The sequence below is a fragment of the Salmo salar genome, chromosome 05 (assembly GCF_965601325.2).
Source record: "Salmo salar chromosome 05, fSalSal1, whole genome shotgun sequence".
In the NCBI taxonomy this organism is placed as follows: domain Eukaryota; kingdom Metazoa; phylum Chordata; class Actinopteri; order Salmoniformes; family Salmonidae; genus Salmo; species Salmo salar.
The window spans coordinates 76,888,181-76,907,462 of record NC_138295.1 but is presented as its reverse complement, the minus strand read 5'-3'; the positions used below and the strand labels follow the sequence as shown (position 1 = coordinate 76,907,462).

Genomic DNA, 19,282 nt, shown 5'->3' with positions numbered 1-19,282 from the left:
GAGAGAGGTACTGTATGGGAAACAGGTGAAGGAGAGAGAGAGGTACTGTAGAGGAAATGTGAAGGAAAGAGAGGTACTGTAGAGGAAACGTGAAGGAGAGAGAGAGGTACTGTAGAGGAAACAGGTAAAGGAGAGAGAGAGGTACTGTAGAGGAAATGTGAAGGAAAGAGAGGTACTGTAGAGGAAACGTGAAGGAGAGAGAGAGAGGTACTGTAGAGGAAACAGGTAAAGGAGAGAGAGAGGTACTGTAGAGGAAACAGGTGAAGGAGAGAGAGAGGTACTGTAGAGGAACCGTGAAGGAGAGAGAGAGGTACTGTAGAGGAACCGTGAAGGAGAGAGAGAGGTACTGTAGAGGAAACAGGTGAAGGAGCGAGAGAGGTACTGTAGAGGAAACAGGTGAAGGAGAGAGAGAGGTACTGTAGAAGAAACGTGAAGGAGAGAGAGAGGTACTGTAGAGGAAACAGGTAAAGGAGAGAGAGAGGTACTGTAGAGGAAACAGGTGGAGAGAGAGAGGTACTGTAGAGGAAACGTGAAGGAGAGAGAGAGGTACTGTAGAGGAAACAGGTAAAGGAGAGAGAGAGGTACTGTAGAGGAAACAGGTGGAGAGAGAGAGGTACTGTGGAGGAAATAGGTGAAGGAGAGAGAGAGGTACTGTAGAGGAAACAGGTGGAGAGAGAGAGGTACTGTGGAGGAAATAGGTGAAGGAGAGAGAGAGGTACTGTAGAGGAAACAGGTGAAGGAGAGAGAGAGGTACTGTAGAGGAACCGTGAAGGAGAGAGAGAGGTACTGTAGAGGAAACAGGTGAAGGAGCGAGAGAGGAACTGTGGAGGAAATAGGTGAAGGAGAGAGAGGTACTGTAGAGGAAACAGGTGAAGGAGAGAGAGAGGTACTGTAGAGGAAACAGGTGAAGGAGCGAGAGAGGAACTGTAGAGGAAACAGGTGAAGGAGAGAGAGAGGTACTGTGGAGGAAATAGGTGAAGGAGAGAGAGGTACTGTGGAGGAAACAGGTGAAGGAGAGAGAGAGAGGGACTGTAGAGGAAACGTGAAGGAGAGAGAGAGGCACTGTAGAGGAAACGTGAAGGAGAGAGAGAGGTACTGTAGAGGAAACAGGTAAAGGAGAGAGAGAGGTACTGTAGAGGAAACAGGTGGAGAGAGAGAGGTACTGTAGAGGAAACGTGAAGGAGAGAGAGAGGTACTGTAGAGGAAACAGGTAAAGGAGAGAGAGAGGTACTGTAGAGGAAACAGGTGGAGAGAGAGAGGTACTGTGGAGGAAATAGGTGAAGGAGAGAGAGAGGTACTGTAGAGGAAACAGGTGGAGAGAGAGAGGTACTGTGGAGGAAATAGGTGAAGGAGAGAGAGAGGTACTGTAGAGGAAACAGGTGAAGGAGAGAGAGAGGTACTGTAGAGGAACCGTGAAGGAGAGAGAGAGGTACTGTAGAGGAAACAGGTGAAGGAGCGAGAGAGGAACTGTGGAGGAAATAGGTGAAGGAGAGAGAGGTACTGTAGAGGAAACAGGTGAAGGAGAGAGAGAGGTACTGTAGAGGAAACAGGTGAAGGAGCGAGAGAGGAACTGTAGAGGAAACAGGTGAAGGAGAGAGAGAGGTACTGTGGAGGAAATAGGTGAAGGAGAGAGAGGTACTGTGGAGGAAACAGGTGAAGGAGAGAGAGAGAGGGACTGTAGAGGAAACGTGAAGGAGAGAGAGAGGCACTGTAGAGGAAACAGGTAGGAGGACAGAGAGAGGTACTGTAGAGGAAACAGGTGGTGAAGGAGAAAGAGAGAGGTACTATAGAGGAAACAGGAGGTGAAGGAGAAAGACAGAGGGACTGTAGAGGAAACTGGTGAAGGAGAAAGAGAGAGGGACTCAAGAGGAAACAGGTGAAGGAGAGAGAGAGGTACTGTAGAGGAAATGTGAAGGAAAGAGAGGTACTGTAGAGGAAACGTGAAGGAGAGAGAGAGAGGTACTGTAGAGGAAACAGGTAAAGGAGAGAGAGAGGTACTGTAGAGGAAACAGGTGAAGGAGAGAGAGAGGTACTGTAGAGGAACCGTGAAGGAGAGAGAGAGGTACTGTAGAGGAACCGTGAAGGAGAGAGAGAGGTACTGTAGAGGAAACAGGTGAAGGAGCGAGAGAGGTACTGTAGAGGAAACAGGTGAAGGAGAGAGAGAGGTACTGTAGAGGAAACGTGAAGGAGAGAGAGAGGTACTGTAGAGGAAACAGGTAAAGGAGAGAGAGAGGTACTGTAGAGGAAACAGGTGGAGAGAGAGAGGTACTGTAGAGGAAACGTGAAGGAGAGAGAGAGGTACTGTAGAGGAAACAGGTAAAGGAGAGAGAGAGGTACTGTAGAGGAAACAGGTGGAGAGAGAGAGGTACTGTGGAGGAAATAGGTGAAGGAGAGAGAGAGGTACTGTAGAGGAAACAGGTGGAGAGAGAGAGGTACTGTGGAGGAAATAGGTGAAGGAGAGAGAGAGGTACTGTAGAGGAAACAGGTGAAGGAGAGAGAGAGGTACTGTAGAGGAACCGTGAAGGAGAGAGAGAGGTACTGTAGAGGAAACAGGTGAAGGAGCGAGAGAGGAACTGTGGAGGAAATAGGTGAAGGAGAGAGAGGTACTGTAGAGGAAACAGGTGAAGGAGAGAGAGAGGTACTGTAGAGGAAACAGGTGAAGGAGCGAGAGAGGAACTGTAGAGGAAACAGGTGAAGGAGAGAGAGAGGTACTGTGGAGGAAATAGGTGAAGGAGAGAGAGGTACTGTGGAGGAAACAGGTGAAGGAGAGAGAGAGAGGGACTGTAGAGGAAACGTGAAGGAGAGAGAGAGGCACTGTAGAGGAAACAGGTAGGAGGACAGAGAGAGGTACTGTAGAGGAAACAGGTGGTGAAGGAGAAAGAGAGAGGTACTATAGAGGAAACAGGAGGTGAAGGAGAGAGACAGAGGGACTGTAGAGGAAACTGGTGAAGGAGAAAGAGAGAGGGACTCAAGAGGAAACAGGTGAAGGAAAGAGAGAGAGGGACTGAAGAGGAAACAGGTGAAGGAGAAAGGGAGAGAGAGAGAGAGGTGATGTACAGGACACAGGTGAAGGAGAGAGAGAGAGACGGACTGTAGAGGAAACAGACGAAGGAGAGAGAGAGAGGGACTGTAGAGGAAACATTCCGGGTTTGGAGCGAGTAGTCGTGCTGCACTCCGCTCCGCAGGTAATATTACATCTCATTACATTACAACGGTTTGATTTGTTTGATCTGAGCAATTTTTTAGCTAGCTACTTAGCTGTCTTTGTATCAAAGATAATTGTGTAGTTTAGAGTAATTATCGAGGTTAGCTAGCCAGCTATTAGTCAACAACTGCTAGCTAGCTAGCCAACTTCTACCGACTAGCAGCACTGTAGAAACTAATACATTACAACGGAACGATTTGATTAGTCTAGTGTTAGCTAGCTACATAGTTGTCTTTGCTGTCTTTGTATCTAAGATAATTGTGTAGTTTAGAGTAATTATCGAGGTTAGCTAGCCAGCTATTTTCGTCCGCCGCGCCACCGTTCTCCTACTTAGTCAACACTGCTAGCTAGCAACTTCTACCGACTAGCAGCACTGTAGAAACTAATACATTACAACGGAACGACTTGATTAGTGTAGTGTTAGCTAGCTACATAGTTGTCTTTGCTGTCTTTGTATCTAAGATAATTGTGTAGTTTAGAGTAATTATCGAGGTTAGCTCGCCAGGTTAGCTAGTGTTAGCTAGCTACATAGTTGCCTCTGTATCATGATAAGGTGTAGCACTGAAACTATCGAGGTTACCTAGCCAGCTACACTTTCAAACAAAGTCAACAACGCAGCCACTGCTAGCTAGCCTACTTTACCAGCCAGCAGTACTGTATCATTTTAGTCATTTTTAGTCAATAAGTTGTCTTTGTCATAGTTTGTCATAGTTTGATAATTGTGTAGTTTAGAGTAATTATCGAGGTTAGCTGGCCAGCTATTTTCGTCCCCCGCGACGTCATTTCCAAACCTAGCCAACTATTACCGACGACCAGCATTGTAGAAACAAAATACATTACAAAGGAGCGGCAGCCTCTGGAACTGCCGGTCTGCGGCCAACAAGGCAGAGTTCATCTCAGCCTATGCTACCCTCCAGTCCCTCGACTTCTTGGCGCTGACGGAAACATGGATTACCACAGATAACACTGCTACTCCTACTGCTCTCTCCTCGTCTGCCCACGTGTTCTCGCACACCCCGAGAGCTTCTGGTCAGCGGGGTGGTGGCACTGGGATCCTCATCTCTCCCAAGTGGACATTCTCTCTCTCTCTCCCCTGACCCATCTGTCTATCGCCTCCTTTGAATTCCATGCTGTCACAGTTACCAGCCCTTTCAAGCTTAACATCCTTATCATTTATCGCTCTCCAGGTTCCCTTGGAGAGTTCATCAATGAGCTTGACGCCGTGATAAGTTCCTTTCCTGAGGATGGCTCACCTCTCACAGTTCTGGGTGACTTTAACCTCCCCACGTCTACCTTTGACTCATTCCTCTCTGCCTCCTTCTTTCCACTCCTCTCCTCTTTTGACCTCACCCTCTCACCGTCCCCCCCTACTCACAAGGCAGGCAATACGCTTGACCTCATCTTTACTAGATGCTGTTCTTCCACTAATCTCATTGCAACTCCCCTCCAAGTCTCCGACCACTACCTTGTATCCTTTTCCCTCTCGCTCTCATCCAACACTTCTCACTCTGCCCCTACTCGGATGGTATTGCGCCGTCCCAACCTTCGCTCTCTCTCCCCCGCTACTCTCTCCTCTTCCATCCTATCATCACTTCCCTCTGCTCAAACCTTCTCCAACGTATCTCCTGATTCTGCCTCCTCAACCCTCCTCTCCTCCCTTTCTGCATCCTTTGACTCTCTATGTCCCCTATCCTCCCGGCCGGCTCGGTCCTCCCCTCCTGCTCCGTGGCTCGACGACTCATTGCGAGCTCACAGAACAGGGCTCCGGGCAGCCGAGCGGAAATGGAGGAAAACTCGCCTCCCTGCGGACCTGGCATCCTTTCACTCCCTCCTCTCTACATTTTCCTCTTCTGTCTCTGCTGCTAAAGCCACTTTCTACCACACTAAATTCCAAGCATCTGCCTCTAACCCTAAGAAGCTCTTTGCCACCTTCTCCTCCCTCCTGAATCCTCCTCCCCCTCCCCTCCCCTCCCCCTCCCTCTCTGCGGATGACTTCGTCAACCATTTTGAAAAGAAGGTCGACGACATCCGATCCTCGTTTGCTAAGTCAAACGACACCGCTGGTCCTGCTCACACTGCCCTACCCTGTGCTTTGACCTCTTTCTCCCCTCTCTCTCCAGATGAAATTTCGCATCTTGTGACGGCCGGCCGCCCAACAACCTGCCCGCTTAACCCTATTTCCGGAGACCTTCTCCCTTACCTCACCTCGCTCATCAACTCATCCTTGACCGCTGGCTATGTCCCTTCCGTCTTCAAGAGAGCGAGAGTTGCACCCCTTCTGAAAAAACCTACACTCGATCCCTTCGATGTCAACAACTACAGACCAGTATCCCTTCTTTCTTTTCTCTCCAAAACTCTTGAACGTGCCGTCCTTGGCCAGCTCTCCTGCTATCTCTCTCAGAATGACCTTCTTGATCCAAATCAGTCAGGTTTCAAGACTGGTCATTCAACTGAGACTGCTCTTCTCTGTGTCACGGAGGCGCTCCGCACTGCTAAAGCTAACTCTCTCTCCTCTGCTCTCATCTTTCTAGATCTATCGGCTGCCTTTGATACTGTGAACCATCAGATCCTCCTCTCCACCCTCTCCGAGTTGGGCATCTCCGGCGCGGCCCACGCTTGGATTGCGTCCTACCTGACAGGTCGCTCCTACCAGGTGGCATGGCGAGAATCTGACTCCGCACCACGTGCTCTCACCACTGGTGTCCCCCAGGGCTCTGTTCTAGGCCCTCTCCTATTCTCGCTATACACCAAGTCACTTGGCTCTGTCATATCCTCACGTGGTCTCTCCTATCAGTGCTACGCAGACGACACACAATTAATCTTCTCCTTTCCCCCTTCTGATAACCATGTGGCGAATCACATCTCTGCATGTCTGGCAGACATATCAGTGTGGATGACGGATCACCACCTCAAGCTGAACCTCTGCAAGACGGAGCTGCTCTTCCTCCCGGGGAAGGACTGCCCGTTCCATGATCTCGCCATCACGGTTGACAACTCCATTGTGTCCTCCTCCCAGAGTGCTAAGAACCTTGGCGTGACCCTGGACAACACCCTGTTGTTCTCCACTAACATCAAGGCGGTGACCCGATCCTGTAGGTTCATGCTCTACAACATTCGCAGAGTACGACCCTGCCTCACACAGGAAGCGGCGCAGGTCCTAATCCAGGCACTTGTCATCTCCCGTCTGGATTACTGCAACTCGCTGTTGGCTGGGCTCCCTGCCTGTGCCATTAAACCCCTACAACTCATCCAGAACGCCGCAGCCCGTCTGGTGTTCAACCTTCCCAAGTTCTCTCACGTCACCCCGCTCCTCCGCTCTCTCCACTGGCTTCCAGTTGAAGCTTGCATCCGCTACAAGACCATGGTGCTTGCCTACGGAGCTGTGAGGGGAACGGCACCTCCGTACCTTCAGGCTCTGATCAGGCCCTACACCCAAACAAGGGCACTGTGTTCATCCACCTCTGGCCTGCTCGCCTCCCTACCTCTGAGGAAGCACAGTTCCCGCTCAGCCCAGTCAAAACTGTTCGCTGCTCTGGCACCCCAATGGTGGAACAAGCTCCCTCACGACGCCAGGACAGCGGAGTCAATCACCACCTTCCGGAGACACCTGAAACCCAACCCCACCTCTTTAAGGAATACCTAGGATAGGATAAAGTAATCCTTCTAAAACCCCCCCCCCCCCCTTAACCTGATATGGCTAGGGGGCAGTATTTTCACGGCCGGATAAAAAAACGTACCCGATTTAATCTGATTATTACTCCTGCCCAGAAAATAGAATATGCATATAATTATTGGCTTTGGATAGAAAACACCCTAAAGTTTCTAAAACTGTTTGAATGGTGTCTGTGAGTATAACAGAACTCATATGGCAGGCAAAAACCTGAGAAGATTCCATACAGGAAGTGACCTGTCTGACAAGTTCTTGTTCATCTTGGCTCTTTTTATTGAAGACTGAGGATCTTTGCTGTAACGTGACACTTCCTACGGCTCCCATAGGCTCTCAGAACCCGGGAAAAAGCTGAATGATATCGAGGCAGCCTCTGGCTGAAACACATTATCGCCTTTGGTAAGTGGCCGATCAGAGGACAATGGGCTTAGGCGCATGCACGAGTCGACCCCATGCTTTATTTTCTTTCGTCTTTTTACCTAAACGCAGATTCCCGGTCGGAATATTATCGCTTTTTTACGAGAAAAATTGCATAAAATTTGATTTTAAACAGCGGCTGACATGCTTCAAAGTACGGTAATGGAATATTTAGAATTTTTTTGTCACGAAATGCGTCGTGCTCGTCACCCTTATTTACCATTCGGATAGTGTCTTGAACGCACGAACAAAACGCCGCTATTTGGATATAACAATGGATTATTTGGGACCAAACCAACATTTGTTATTGAAGTAGAAGTCCTGGGAGTGCATTCTGACGAAGAACAGCAAAGGTAATAACATTTTTCTTATAGTAAATCTGACTTTGGTGAGTGCTAAACTTGCTGGGTGTCTAAATAGCTAGCCCTGTGATGCCGGGCTATCTACTGAGAATATTGCAAAATGTGCTTTCACCGAAAAGCTATTTTAAAATCGGACATAGCGAGTGCATAGAGGAGTTCTGTATCTATAATTCTTAAAATAATTGTTATGTTTTTTGTGAACGTTTATCGTGAGTAATTTAGTAAATTCACCGGAAGTTTGCGGGGGGTATGCTAGTTCTGAACGTCACATGCTAATGTAAAAAGCTGGTTTTTGATATAAATATGAACTTGATTGAACTAAACATGCATGTATTGTATAACATAATGTCCTAGGGGTGTCATCTGATGAAGATCATCAAAGGTTAGTGCTGCATTTAGCTGTGGTTTGGATTTATGTGACATTATATGCTAGCTTGAAAAATGGGTGTCTGATTATTTCTGGCTGGGTACTCTGCTGACATAATCTAATGTTTTGCTTTCGTTGTAAAGCCTTTTTGAAATCGGACAGTGTGGTTAGATAAAGGAGAGTCTTGTCTTTAAAATGGTGTAAAATAGTCATATGTTTGAAAAATTGAAGTTTTTGTATTTTTGAGGAATTTGTAATTCGCGCCACGCCCATCATTGGCTATTGGAGCAGGTGTTCCGCTAGCGGAACGTCTAGATGTAAAAGGTTAAAAGATTTAGATGCACTATTGTAAAGTGGTTGTTCCACTGGATATCATAAGGTGAATGCATCAATTTGTAAGTCGCTCTGGATAAGAGCGTCTGCTAAATGACTTAAATGTCAAATGTAAATGAAACAGGTAGAGGAGAGAGAGAGAGTGACTGTAGAGGACACTGGTGAAGAGAAAAATAGAGAGAGAGTGAGAGGTACTGTAGAGGAAACAGATGAAGAAGTTATAGAGATAGTGACTGTAGATGAAACAGGTAAAGACGTTATAGAGATAGTGACTGTAGAGGAAACAGGTAAAGAAGTTATAGAGATAGTGACTGTAGAGGAAACAGGTGAGGAGAGAGAGAAGTACTGTAGATGAAACAGGTAAAGAAGTTATAGAGATAGTGACTGTAGAGGAAACAGGTTTAGGAGAGAGAGAGGTACTGCGGATGAAACAGGTAAAGAAGTTATAGAGATAGTGACTGTAGATGAAACAGGTGAGGAGAGAGAGAGAGGTATTGTAGATGAAACAGGTAAAGAAGTTATAGAGATTGTAGATGAAACATGTGAAGGTATTGTAGATGAAACATGTGAAGGCCAGAGAGTGGTACTGTGGAGGAAACAGGTGCAGGCCAGAGAGAGAGGTACTGTAGAGGAAACAGGTGGTGAAGGAGAAAGAGAGAGGCACTGTAGAGGAAACAGGTGAAGAGAGAGAGAGAGGGAGGTACTGTGGAGGAAACAGATGAAGAAGTTATAGAGATAGAGACTGTAGAGGAAACAGGTGAAGAAGTTATAGAGATAGTGACTGTAGAGGAAACAGGTGAAGAAGTTATAGAGATAGTGACTGTAGAGGAAACAGGTGGAGGAGAGAGAGAGGTACTGTAGATGAAACAGGTAAAGAAGTTATAGAGATAGTGACTGTAGAGGAAACAGTTAAAGAAGTTATAGAGATAGTGACTGTAGAGGAAACAGGTGAAGAAGAGAGAGAGGTACTGCAGATGAAACAGGTAAAGAAGTTATAGAGATAGTGACTGTAGATGAAATAGGTAAGGAGAGAGAGAGAGGTATTGTAGATGAAACAGGTAAAGAAGTTATAGAGATAGTGACTGTAGAGGAAACAGGTAAAGACGTTATAGAGATAGTGACTGTAGAGGAAACAGCTAAATAAGTTATAGAGATAGTGACTGTAGAGGAAACAGGTGAATGAGAGAGAGAGGTACTGCAGATGAAACAGACAAAGAAGTTATAGAGATAGTGACTGTAGAGGAAACAGGTGAAGAGAGAAAGAGAGAGAGGTACTGTAGATGAAACAGGTAAAGAAGTTATAGAGATAGTGACTGTAGAGGAAACAGGTGAAGAGAGAAAGAGACAGGTACTGTAGATGAAACAGGTAAAGAAGTTATAGAGATAGTGACTGTAGAGGAAACAGGTGAAGAGAGAAAGAGACAGGTACTGTAGATGAAACAGGTAAAGAAGTTATAGAGATAGTGACTGTAGAGGAAACAGGTGAAGAGAGAAAGAGACAGGTACTGTAGATGAAACAGGTAAAGAAGTTATAGAGATAGTGACTGTAGAGGAAACAGGTGAAGAGAGAAAGAGACAGGTACTGTAGATGAAACAGGTAAAGAAGTTATAGAGATAGTTATAGATACAGAGAAGAGGGAAATACAGGACAAAAACAGCAATTTCATGAACATAGTTAACCCTTACATACACCCCCAAATACTACGTAAACACACACACACACACACACACACACACACACACACACACACACACACACACACACACACACACACACACACACACACACACACACACATACCTTGGGTCTGAAGTTGTTGGTGGGCAGTATGTGTTCGTGCTGGGAGCGGAGCGTACCCCAGGGGTGGTAGAGCTTGAAACACTCGTTGCAGAAGTTGGACCTGCAGTCAGCACAGCCCTTAGTGGCCTCCAAGGACTGAGGAGCCTTACAGAAGCCACACATTATAGCCACGCTGCCCAGGCTCACTGTGTGTCTGTACCTGGAGGCAGACAGGGGGGAGAAACAGTGGAGAGGGTGGGGGTTGATACAAAAAGAGGAGAGTGAGAGAACACAGAGCAACATTAAGCCATAATGATGTCACTGTCCAAGATCACTGTAGAGAGAGAGAGAGAGAGAGAGAGAGAGAGAGAGAGAGAGATTGGACGTGGGTTAGGTAAATTAGGAAGGGGGGATGAGAGGTGAGAAAGAGAGGGGGAATGAGCTAAATGTGGTACTGTACGTTCTGTTCTGTCCTCTTCTGCTCTGCTTTCAGATGTATGTTGTTTTAAATGTTATCCAACTTCCTGACCTGGATCCTTCAGCTGTGTTCTGTGTTCCTGCAGACTGCACTGTTTCTACTTCCAGTGAGCTATGGACTCTCAACATGCCCAGTCACGCTTTACTGACAGAGACAACCCATCCTCCAGGGGAGAGAGAGAGCAGCTGCTGCAAACTCCTCTCAAACAACAATGGCTATTCTCCCTCCCTCCTTCTCTCTCTCTTTCATCCCAATTCTTTCCTACTCTCTCCCTATACCTCTCCCAAATCTCTCTTCCATCCTCTCTCTGTGAATCTCAGTAGTCTATAAAGGCCTCCTCTCTTCCTCTTTTTCAGATCACTACTAATGAAGGAAAGAAAACAAGGAAAGGAGGCTATTTATGAGAATCACAATGTCTATGTGTTTGTCTCTTGAAGCATTCAGAACTTCAACTTGTTGTTCAGAAAGTCCATTTGATGTTCGTGTGAATTATGAAGTCACCTCAGCTTCCCAGTTCCCACACACTCAGCTCGTTAGGCCCAGCTTCGGGGGGGGGGATTCTCCCCATACCAAAAACAATGATTTTCTGTCCCATTTATAAAGCACTATTGACTTTTCCTTCTTTCTGTGCTTATCTTTTTTTCCTGCAGGATTGGTTCAGAACCTACATTCCTCTGTAAGTAAGTGAGCAACTCTCTCTACGTGTCTGTTTGTCTGTCTGTCTGTCCGTTTATCTGTGTGTGTGTGTGTGTGTGTGTGTGTGTGTGTGTGTGTGTGTGTGTGTGTGTGTGTGTGTGTGTACCTCTCTACGATGCGTTCCAAGGTGAGATTCCTGAGGCAATCGGTCAGTCCTCTCTCCCCCAGCTCCACCTCTTTGTGACAGGACGGACAGGGGAACAGCATGGGGGCAGGAGACATGTCCTTACGACGACGCCCAGGGTACGTCCCAAAACCTGAGAGGTGGGGGGAGGAGGGGAGAGGAGGGGGTACGTTTGGAGAGGGAGAGAGGAGACAGAAAGTAATCAGTATGAGTGTGATAGTTCCAACACAGTTTGATAGAACTACAGCCATACTTTTCTATCCCCTGACTGCACTGCACACTACATGCTGACACAGACAGAAACGGCTGCTTCACACCTAGAACACCTGCTAGTTCAAACACACACACACACACACACACACACACACTCTACTGCCCCCCAACTCTCTCTCAACATAAATAATAAATATGTCATATGAACATTTCATGTGTCTTTGAAGTGTTGTGATGTATGAACCAGTCATATACACTGCATCTACAAAACATTAGGAACACCTGCTCATTCCCTGACATAGACTGAACAGGTGAATCCAGGTGAAAGATATGATCCCTTATTGATGTCACTTGTTAAATCCACTTCAATCAGTGTAGATGAAGGGGAGGAGACAGGTTAAAGAAGGATTGTAATCCTTGAGACAATTGAGACATGGATTGTGTATGTGTGCCATCCAGAGGGTGCATGAGCAAGACAAAAGATTTAAGTGCCTTTAAACGGGGTATGGTAGTAGGTGTCAGGCGCACCAGTTTGTGTCAAGAACTGCAACGTTTCTGGGTTTTTACGCTGAACAGTTTCCTGTGTGATTCAAGAATGGTCCACCACCCAAAGGACATCCAGCCAACTTGACACAACTGTGGAAAGCATTGGAGTCAACACGGACCAGCATCCAAGTGAAATGCTTTCGACACCTTGAATTAAAGGCTGTTCTGAGGGCAAAAGGGGGTTCCTAATGTTTAGTATACTCTGTGTATATAGAGAGTTGGGCCATTGCAGTTGAATGTTCCGAGAGCGACTCTTTCTCCTACATACAGTTGAAGTCGGAAGTTTACATACACTTAGGTTGGAGTCATTAAAACTCATTTTTCAACCACTCCACGAATGTCTTGTTAACAAACTATAGTTTTGGCAAGTCGGTTAGGACATCTACTTTGTCCATGACACAAGTAGTTTTTCCAACAATTGTTTACAGACAGATTATTTCACTTATAATTCACTGTATCACAATTCCAGTGGGTCAGAAGTTTACATACACTAAGTTGACTGTGCCTTTAAACAGCTTGGAAAATTCCAGAAAATGATGTCATGGCTTTAGAAGCTTCTGATAGGCTAATTGACATAATTTGAGTCAATTGGAGGTGTACCTGTGGATGTATTTCAAGGCCTCCTTCAAACTCAGTACCTCTGCTTGACATCATGGGAAAATCAAAAGAATTCAGCAAAGAGCTCAGAAAACAAATTGTTGACCTCCACAAGTCTGGTTCATCCTTGGGAGCAATTTCCAAACGCCTGAAGGTACCACGTTCGTCTGTACAAACAATAGTACGCAAGTATAAACACCATGGGACCACGCAGCCGCCATACCGCTCAGGAAGGAGACACGTTCTGTCTCCTAGAGATGGACGTACTTTGGTGCGAAAAGTGCAAATCAATCTCAGAATAACAGCAATGACCCCAAGCATACTTCCAAAGTTGTGGCAAAATGGCTTAAGTACAACAAAGTCAAGGTATTGGAGTTGCCATCACAAAGCCCTGACCTCAATCCAATAGAAAATTTGTGGGCAGAACTGAAAAAGCGTGTGCGAGCAATCAGGCCTACAAACCTGACTCAGTTACACCAGCTCTGTCAGGAGGAATGGGCCAAAATTCACCCAACTTATTGTGGTTAGCTTTTGGAAGGCTACCTGAAACGTTTGACCCAAGATAAACAATTTAAAGGCAATGCTACCAAATACTAATTGAGTTTATGTAAACTTCTGACCCACTGGGAATGTGATGAAAGAAATAAAAGATGAAATAAATAATTCTCTCTACTATTATTCTGACATTTCACATTCTTAAAATAAAGTGGTGATCCTAACTGACCTAAGACAGGGAATTTTTACTAGGATTAAATGTCAGGAATTGTGAAAAACTGAGTTTGAATGTATTTGGCTAAGGTGTATGTAAACTTCCGACTTCAACTATGGCTATTGGTAAGTGATAATTGACACTTCCAAATTGTGTTTTTTATTTTTTCAAAACCAACGAAGACACACCAACACTGTACAGACTTGGATGCACATTATGCAGAATGGTAATCAATAAAAACGTATTTTAAATTCACAGTTCTGTTTTGTTTGTTTACAGCAGGTCATTTCATAGGGAACTATAGGAGGAGCTCTCATATTGTTACATCATCAACATTTAGAGAATAAATACGCTAACATGGCAGATGTTCTAAAACCTGGCCGAACTGTTTGATATACAGTTCCAGTCAAACTTTTAGACACACCTACTCATTCAAGGGTTTTTCTTTATTTTTACTATTTTCTACAATGTAGAATAATAGTGAAGACATCAAAACTATCAAATAACACATATGGAATCATGTAGTAACCAAAAAAGTGTTAAACAAATCAAAATATATTTAATATTTGAGATTCTTCAAAGTACCCACCCTTTGCCTTAATGACAGCTTTTCACACTCTTGGCATTCTCTCAACCAGCTTCATGAGGTAGTCACCTGGAATGCATTTCAATTAACAGGTGTGCTTTATTAAAAGTTAATGTGTGGAATTTATTTCCTTCTTAATGTGTTTGAGCCGATCAGTTGTGTTGTGACAAGGTAGAGGTGGTATACAGAAGATAGCCCTATTTGGTAAAATACCAAGTCCATATTATGGCAAGAACAGCTCAAATAAGCAAAGACAAATGACAGTCCATCATTACTTTAATACTTGAAGGTTAGTCAATCCGGAAAACTTCAAGAACTTTGAAAGTTTCTTGAAGTGCAGTCGCAAAAAACATCAAGGGCTATGAAGAAACTGGCTCTCATGAGAACCGCCACAGGAAAGGAAGACCCAGAGGTACCTCTGCTGCAGAGGATAAGTTCATTAGAGTTACCAGCCTCAGATTGCAGCCCAAATAAATGCTTCGCAGAGTTCAAGTAGCAGACACATCTCAACATCAACTGTTCAGAGGAGACTGCGTGAATCAGGCCTTCATGGTCAAATTGCTGCAAAGAAACCCCTACTAAAGGACACCAATAATAAGAAGAGACTTGCTTGGGCCAAGAAACACGAGCAATGGACATTAGACCGGTGGAAATCTGTCCTTTGGTCTGATGAGTCTGTCACGACTTCCGCCGAAGTCGGTCCCTCTCCTTGTTCCGGCGGCGAGCGGCGGTCCACGTCACCGGTCTTCTAGCCATTGCCGATCAACTTTTAATTTTCCTTTCGTTTTGTCTTTGTCTAACACACCTGGTTTCAATTCCCCAATTACATGTTCATTATTTAACCCTCTGTTTTCCCCATGGTTTTTGTGCGTGTTTGTTCGTTGTTAAGTGGTCGAGATTTCTGTGAGCTGGTGTGTTTCCCTGCGTGGAATTATTTTGTTGTTTTATTCGAGTAAAGGAAGTTTTTTTACTCAGTTCTGTGTCCTGCGCCTGACTCCGTCCTACCCGCTGCACACTGACACTTGACAGAGTCCAAATTTGGGATTTTTGTTACCAACCGCCGTGTCTTTGTGAGACGCAGAGTAGGTGAACGGATGATCTCCGTATGTGTGGAGGAGGTGTGATGGTGCTTTGCATGTGACACTGTCTGTGATTTATTTAGAATTCAAGGCACACTTAATCAGCATGGCTACCACGGCATTCTGCAGCAATATGCCATCCCATCTGTTTTGCACTTAGTGGGACTATTATTTGTTTTTCAACAGGACAATGACCCAACACACCTCCAGACTGTGTAAGGACTATTTGACTAAGAAGGAGAGTGATGACCTCAACCCAATTTAGACGGTTCGGGATGAGTTGGACCGCAGAGTGAAGGAAAAGCAGCCAACAAGTGCTCAGCATATGTGGGAACTCCTTCTAGACTGTTGGGAAAGCATTCCAGGTGAAGCTGGTTGGGAGAATGCCAAGAGTGTGCAAAGCTGTCATCAACGCAAAGGGTAGCTACTTTGAAGAATCTGAAATATAAAATATATTTTTGATTTGTTTAACACTTTTTTGCTTACTACATGATTCATCCTGACTGGTTGCATCACTGCCTGGTATGGCAACTGCTCGGCCTCCGACCGCAAGGCACTACAGAGGGTCGTGCGTACGGCCCAGTACATCACTGGGGCCAAGCTTCCTGCCATCCAGGACCTCTATACCAGGCGTTGTCAGAGGAAGGCCCTAAAAATTGTCAAATACTCCAGCCACCCTAGTCATAGACTGTTTTCTCTGCTACCGCATGGCAAGCGGTACCGGAGCACCAAGTCGAGGTTCAAAAGGCTTCTTAACAGCTTCTACCCCCAAGCCATAACACTCCTGAACAGCTAATCAAAGGGCTACCCAGACCCCTCGTTTACGCTGCTGCTACTCTGTTTATAATCTATGCATAGTCACTTTAACTCTACCTACATGTACATATTACCTCAATTACCTCAATTAACCGGTGCCCCCACACATTGACTTTGTACTGGTACCCCCTGTATATATGTAACGCCCTGGCCATAGAGAACAAGAATAGACTTGACGAGTTTCAGAAGAAGGTTCTTTGTTTCTGGACATTTTGAGCCTGTAATCGAACCCACAAATGCTGATTCTCCAGATACTCAACTAGTCTAAAGAAGGTCAGTTTTATTGCATATTTAATCAGGACAACAGTTTTTAGCTGTGATAACATAATTGCAAAAGGGTTTTCTAATGATCAATTAGCCTTTGAAAAGGTTAAGCTTGGATTAGCTAACACAACGTGCCATTGAAACACAGGAATGATGGTTGCTGATAATGGCCCTATGTACGCCTATGTAGATATTCTGCCGATTCCAGCTACAATAGTCATTTACAACATTAACAATGTCTACACTGTATTTCTGATCAATTTGATGTTATTTTAATGGACAAAAAATGTGCTTTTCTTTCAAAAACAAGAACATTTCTAAGTGACCCCAAACTTTTGACTGGTAGTGTATATATATATATATATATATATATATATATATATATATATATATATATATATATATATATATATATATATGGCTTTGGTATGAACCATCTTCACTGGCCAGTAAAACAAAGTCAGATGCTGATCTGATGATGATGTCACTCTCATCTGCAGGCACTGGCACACAAGTGAGATCGACATCAGCATTCACACACACGTTAACCCACCTGGTCTGAGGACGCGGTCCAGGCGGTCGGTGGTCTTGGGCGGGGGTCTGCGTGCCCCGCGCGGGGAGCGTGTGTTGGGGGAGGCGGCCGGGGAGTTGGGCTCTGGGGGGAGGTCTGGGGGAGGGTATCCTCTCTGGATTAACACCTCAGCAGCACACAGCAGACACACACTGTGCTGGCACGGCAGGATGATGGGCTGCTTCACCATCTCAGTACACACTGGGCAATGCAGCTCCCGCTCCATACTCTTCATGTTAGACTGGAGGAGGAGAGAAGGAGGGAGGGGGGGATAAGGGGTTGGAGATAGAAGAGAGATGGGGAGAGGAGTTAGAGGAGCAGGGAGGGGGGAAGCAAATAAAGGGTGAGTGAGCAGGGGAGAGGGTGTGAGGGGAAAGAGGGGGAAGTGAAAACAGGAGTGAGAATGAGGCAGAGGAATAACTTAACTGCTCTAAATAGAGGAGAGAGAGAGAGAGAGAGAGAGAGAGAACGAGATAAGAGAGAGGGAGAGAGAGATAGAGAGAAACAGCATCTTACATTATTGAACCATTCCTGGTTTAGAATTTATGTTGGACACATGAAAGGAGAAAGCAGGTGTGTGTGTGTGTATAAATACCCAGGCCAGGGCTGACTAAGGCGCCACAGCCAGTCTCCTTAAATATGAGTCTAATCACTTCATTCCAGCTCTGTCTGGCCAACAGCATGATGTAAACCCAGTATAGCTCTGTTGTAGAACTATTTGCTTGATTCTAACCTTCCTCAGTTCAGTTAACACAAGCCACCATGATGGTTAGAAGAGATTCATTTTATGGGAACAATGAATTACATTAAATTGGATTTCAACGCACAAAATAAGCTATATTACCGGGCAAGGTCTAGTCGACTTCACCTTCCCTAGGCCGGATGTAGAAATATCAATGGGATTCATGATAGGCCAAGGCTACTGGCTACCGGGAAAATTGCATTCACATCGATTAGGCTTCAATAAGAATGACTACACCTCTCTCTCTCGTCTATCAATGTGTTTTTCTTTCCCTGGCTCGGCCAGAATAGCCGGTGTCAGCGGGTCCTTTCCTTTCTGCGCTCTGGGGGGTTTCTGCACCTATGTGGCGCGAGAGCCAAGACCGCCGCCGCGTGCTGGCGCTCCCTGAATCCCGTTTCTATGGCGACAAACATCATCCGTTCCCTGCTCACGGTGTTGCGAGATAGCAAATCATATCATCGGACCACTTGTTTTTGTCTGTGCATGCTGGGGTACGCATTCGACCGATAGGCTTCAAAAATATATATATTGGCTATCTATTAAATCCTCCTTTCACCTTTACCTCCTACCTAGGTGTGTCAATAACCAGCCAATAGTGACCAGCCGCTGGCGTCAAGCCAAAGTGTTGGAGCCAAATACCACCCATTTCTAATTTATAGCTCAGACTTATTAATGAATGTCTGGTTCAATTTTAGTCAATCTAAGAACAAAAGCAGACCATTTCACATTGAAGAAAAATATAGCCTAAGAATAATGTATGAAGGATGATGAAATGTTGATGCCAAAATGGATGTGAAGGCCTCTATATCTTATATAGGCTAGCCTACGTGGCGTGCTGAAAACACAGTTTAACTAAAAACATTATGCAATATTAATAACATTATATATATATAGCTTAGCTGAGGCATTTCTCTCTGAACGGCCAGTTGAAATACAGGTAACCTTAACACATTTATGTTTGCTATAGCCTAGGTCTGGTGGCCTACAGAATAACAAAATAGGCTCCAGTCTCCACATCACATTTATGGTAAACAAATAGGTCTAATTAATCATCACCACACTTACGCTGATTTGAACGAGTGCGTCCATCATAGACGTAAACGCCTGTAGTTCTGCTTCAGCCATCCTTTAGGATCAAAACGCGGTGTCGATGCGAATGTAGCCTGGTCTGTCAAATTCACAATCGTAGCCTAGGCCTAGTAATATATTCAAATATGTTGTCCTAGGGTGAATAAAGAAAAACGTTAAAAGCTTGGTCAATCAACCATATGTAGCCAAGGTATAGGCTATCGCATATTAGTCTGACCGGATGTATATGGTCTGGAGTGCGCAGCGTTGACTTCTGTCCCATTCCACTGGGCTCGCGCTGATAAGGTGATGTTCAATAGTGGGGGATAGAGCGTGCGTGGTGATTTCTGCTGAGTGAAACAGGATCAAATGCTCTCTCTCTCGCTCTATCTTAGTGTGTGTGCGTGTGCAGTGGCGGTTCTAGCTTGTATGCCTCCCTGGGCGAACCCACCCCCACCCCCCAAACGGTAATTTTATTCTGACATTTGGAACAACACAAATAAATAAACATAACATTTAAAACTATATTCAAATAAAAAATAAATACAAAAATAAGACTCATAAATAACAAAAATAAGTTACAAAGACAAATAGGAACAAATTTGGGTTGAATAAATCAAATGTATTTATATAGCCCTTCTTACATCAGCTGATATATCAAA

The 19,282-nt window shown here is 45.1% G+C and overlaps 1 protein-coding gene across 2 annotated transcripts in view; it reads right to left on the bottom strand.

Annotated features, from left to right (window-relative positions):
* The window catches only part of LOC106590740 (tripartite motif-containing protein 46), a 32,234-nt gene extending 13,205 nt beyond the window's left edge, over positions 1-19,029 (bottom strand). Inside the window, exons 1-4 of one of the 2 annotated variants that reach the window (XM_082975592.1) lie at positions 18,618-19,029; positions 16,793-17,051; positions 11,412-11,562; positions 10,153-10,351 (exon numbers count right to left, since the gene is read on the bottom strand). In XM_082975592.1, coding sequence (XP_082831718.1) covers positions 10,153-10,351; positions 11,412-11,562; positions 16,793-17,051; positions 18,618-18,677 — 669 coding nt within the window. In that variant the 5' untranslated portion in view covers positions 18,678-19,029. The remainder of the gene's footprint in view (positions 1-10,152; positions 10,352-11,411; positions 11,563-16,792; positions 17,052-18,617) is intronic. The other variant, XM_082975593.1, reaches the window with a different exon arrangement.
* Positions 19,030-19,282: the final 253 nt, after the last annotated feature.